Source organism: Tupaia chinensis, unplaced genomic scaffold, assembly GCF_000334495.1.
Source record: "Tupaia chinensis unplaced genomic scaffold, TupChi_1.0 Scaffold000706_1, whole genome shotgun sequence".
Taxonomy (NCBI): domain Eukaryota; kingdom Metazoa; phylum Chordata; class Mammalia; order Scandentia; family Tupaiidae; genus Tupaia; species Tupaia belangeri.
Window position 1 is genome coordinate 5,989,034 of NW_006160229.1, and position 1,988 is coordinate 5,991,021.

Consider the following 1,988-nt stretch of genomic DNA (forward strand, 5'->3'; position numbering starts at 1 on the left):
AAAAAAAAAAACATTAGAAGGAAAAACGTTACAAATAAAGGCTGGTTAGCATGGCTGTAATTTTGTTCTCAGCAGCACTATTTACTAAATCACCAATCACATGTTGGTAGCCAGAAAAAACACAGAATCTCAATTCTATCCAAATATGCTCATGCCTTCCAGCAGTGTGAACAGGGGCAGATAAACTGTCCTGATAGCTACGAGCTCACAGGCATGAAATTACAAAAGTTACCAAATGTTTTACACTTTAGGGGTATCAAAAATTGTTTTCTCATCCTCTCAGTTTAACTGCAACAACCCTCGCTTGTAGCTAGTAACATACACATTTCGTACTGAGCTCAGGCCACATGCTACAACTGCAACTGGATGAAAACAAGCCCAGGGACAGAAGGACTTAAGTCACCTACAGGAATCAACACTACAGTAAGAGGAGATATGATTCTCTGTTTTTAAATATTTCAAAGACTATGAATTGTATTTATAGACTTAAGTGTATTTTCTGGTTGAGCTAAATATGCTTAAATTCCCTCTTATGCATTTTACACCTCAAAAGCACAAACTCAAACCAAAATAAGACCAAATGAAAGCAGCAACCCATCCACACAGCAGATAAGTTTTATGTACTGAGGAATTTAGTTTGGAATAAACCAACTTACTTCGTAAGCCTGGGGGCTGGTTAGGCACCTGGCGATGGGTCCACAGCAAGCAGGGAGGGTGGTGGTCAGAGGAGGTCCACTGTGGGTCAGCAGAGGCTTCAGATAGCTGTGCTGGTTAAGGAAGAGCTGCTGTCCCTGCTTCACAAACTTCAAAGAACAACTCATTTGGTGATAATCACCATCCCGTGTGCCAACTTCCTCAGAGCATAGCAGAGCACCTTCCCACGTGTGGTCCCATTTCCTCATTCATTATGGCAGTGAGATAGCACAGAGAGAGATGTTATTCTCATCTCTACTTCACAGGTATGGGAGCTGAGGTTCAGAGAGGTCACTGACCTGCCTAGAGTTACACAATTAAGTATATGGGGACTTGATCCACTAACCCAGTTTGGTTTGATTTCAAATCTGTGTCCTTTCTACTACAGCACATTGGTTTTCTGATTTTACTAAACCCAAAAGGAACACAAAAATTACTGTAATTTAAGCACTGAAGGAGATAAGGGAGAAAGTAAAGAATGATAACAGTCAGAGTAGAGATAAATAATTCCACTAGTATGTTAATTCAGTAATAAAAAATTATCTTAATCATTTAGGGTGGCTTTGGCTGGCGCCTTGAATGCTTTAAGTTGAAACCTCAGTATCTGGTTCTGTCTTTTCCCGTAAAGCTATAAGGAGGAAAGTAAAGTTAATTCTTACCATGTTTTTAAAAATTACGTATCATGAGTTACTCTACCATAGATATATATTTTTTTGAGAGATTTTCGCTATAGGGCGCGTGCACTTGCCAGACAGACAGAGAGAGACATAGAGACAGAAAGCGAGAAATCACCCCGCAGGGGGGATGGTCACGCAGCAATTCCTTCTCCTCCATTCTCCTCTCGGGATCTTGGGCACGCACGCACACGCGCCTGGTGTGAGTTTTAAGCCACTGGGTCCGGGACATGAACCGTGGTTGACTACGTGGGAGTCCAGCAACATAGCCATTATGCTAACTGCTGGTTCCCACTACCATAGATATTTATTTATTCATTTATTTTCCAAAGAGTAAAAATAGATATAACATGATACAAGAAAAACGAGGGAATCACTAGAAATAAGAGAAATGAACAAAGACACATATACTATATTACCCACTTTCTTTTTTCTTTTTTTTTTTTTTGGAGAGGTTTTTCGCTATAGGGTAAGTGCACTCGCCAGACAGAGAGAGACAAAGAGATAGAAAGCGAGAAATCACCCCCCATGGGGGATGGCCACACCACAATCCCTTCTCCTCCATTCTCCTCTCGGGATCTTGGGCATGCACGCACACGCACCCGGCGTGAGTTTTAAGCC

The 1,988-nt window shown here is 41.4% G+C and overlaps 1 protein-coding gene across 1 annotated transcript in view; it reads right to left on the reverse strand.

Moving 5' to 3' along the window:
• The window catches only part of SLC9A6 (solute carrier family 9 member A6), a gene marked incomplete at its 5' end in the record, with an annotated part of 89,129 nt that overhangs the window by 4,826 nt on the left and 82,315 nt on the right, over positions 1-1,988 (reverse strand). Inside the window, one exon of the mRNA XM_027776671.1 lies at positions 657-762. Coding sequence (XP_027632472.1) covers positions 657-762 — 106 coding nt within the window. The remainder of the gene's footprint in view (positions 1-656; positions 763-1,988) is intronic.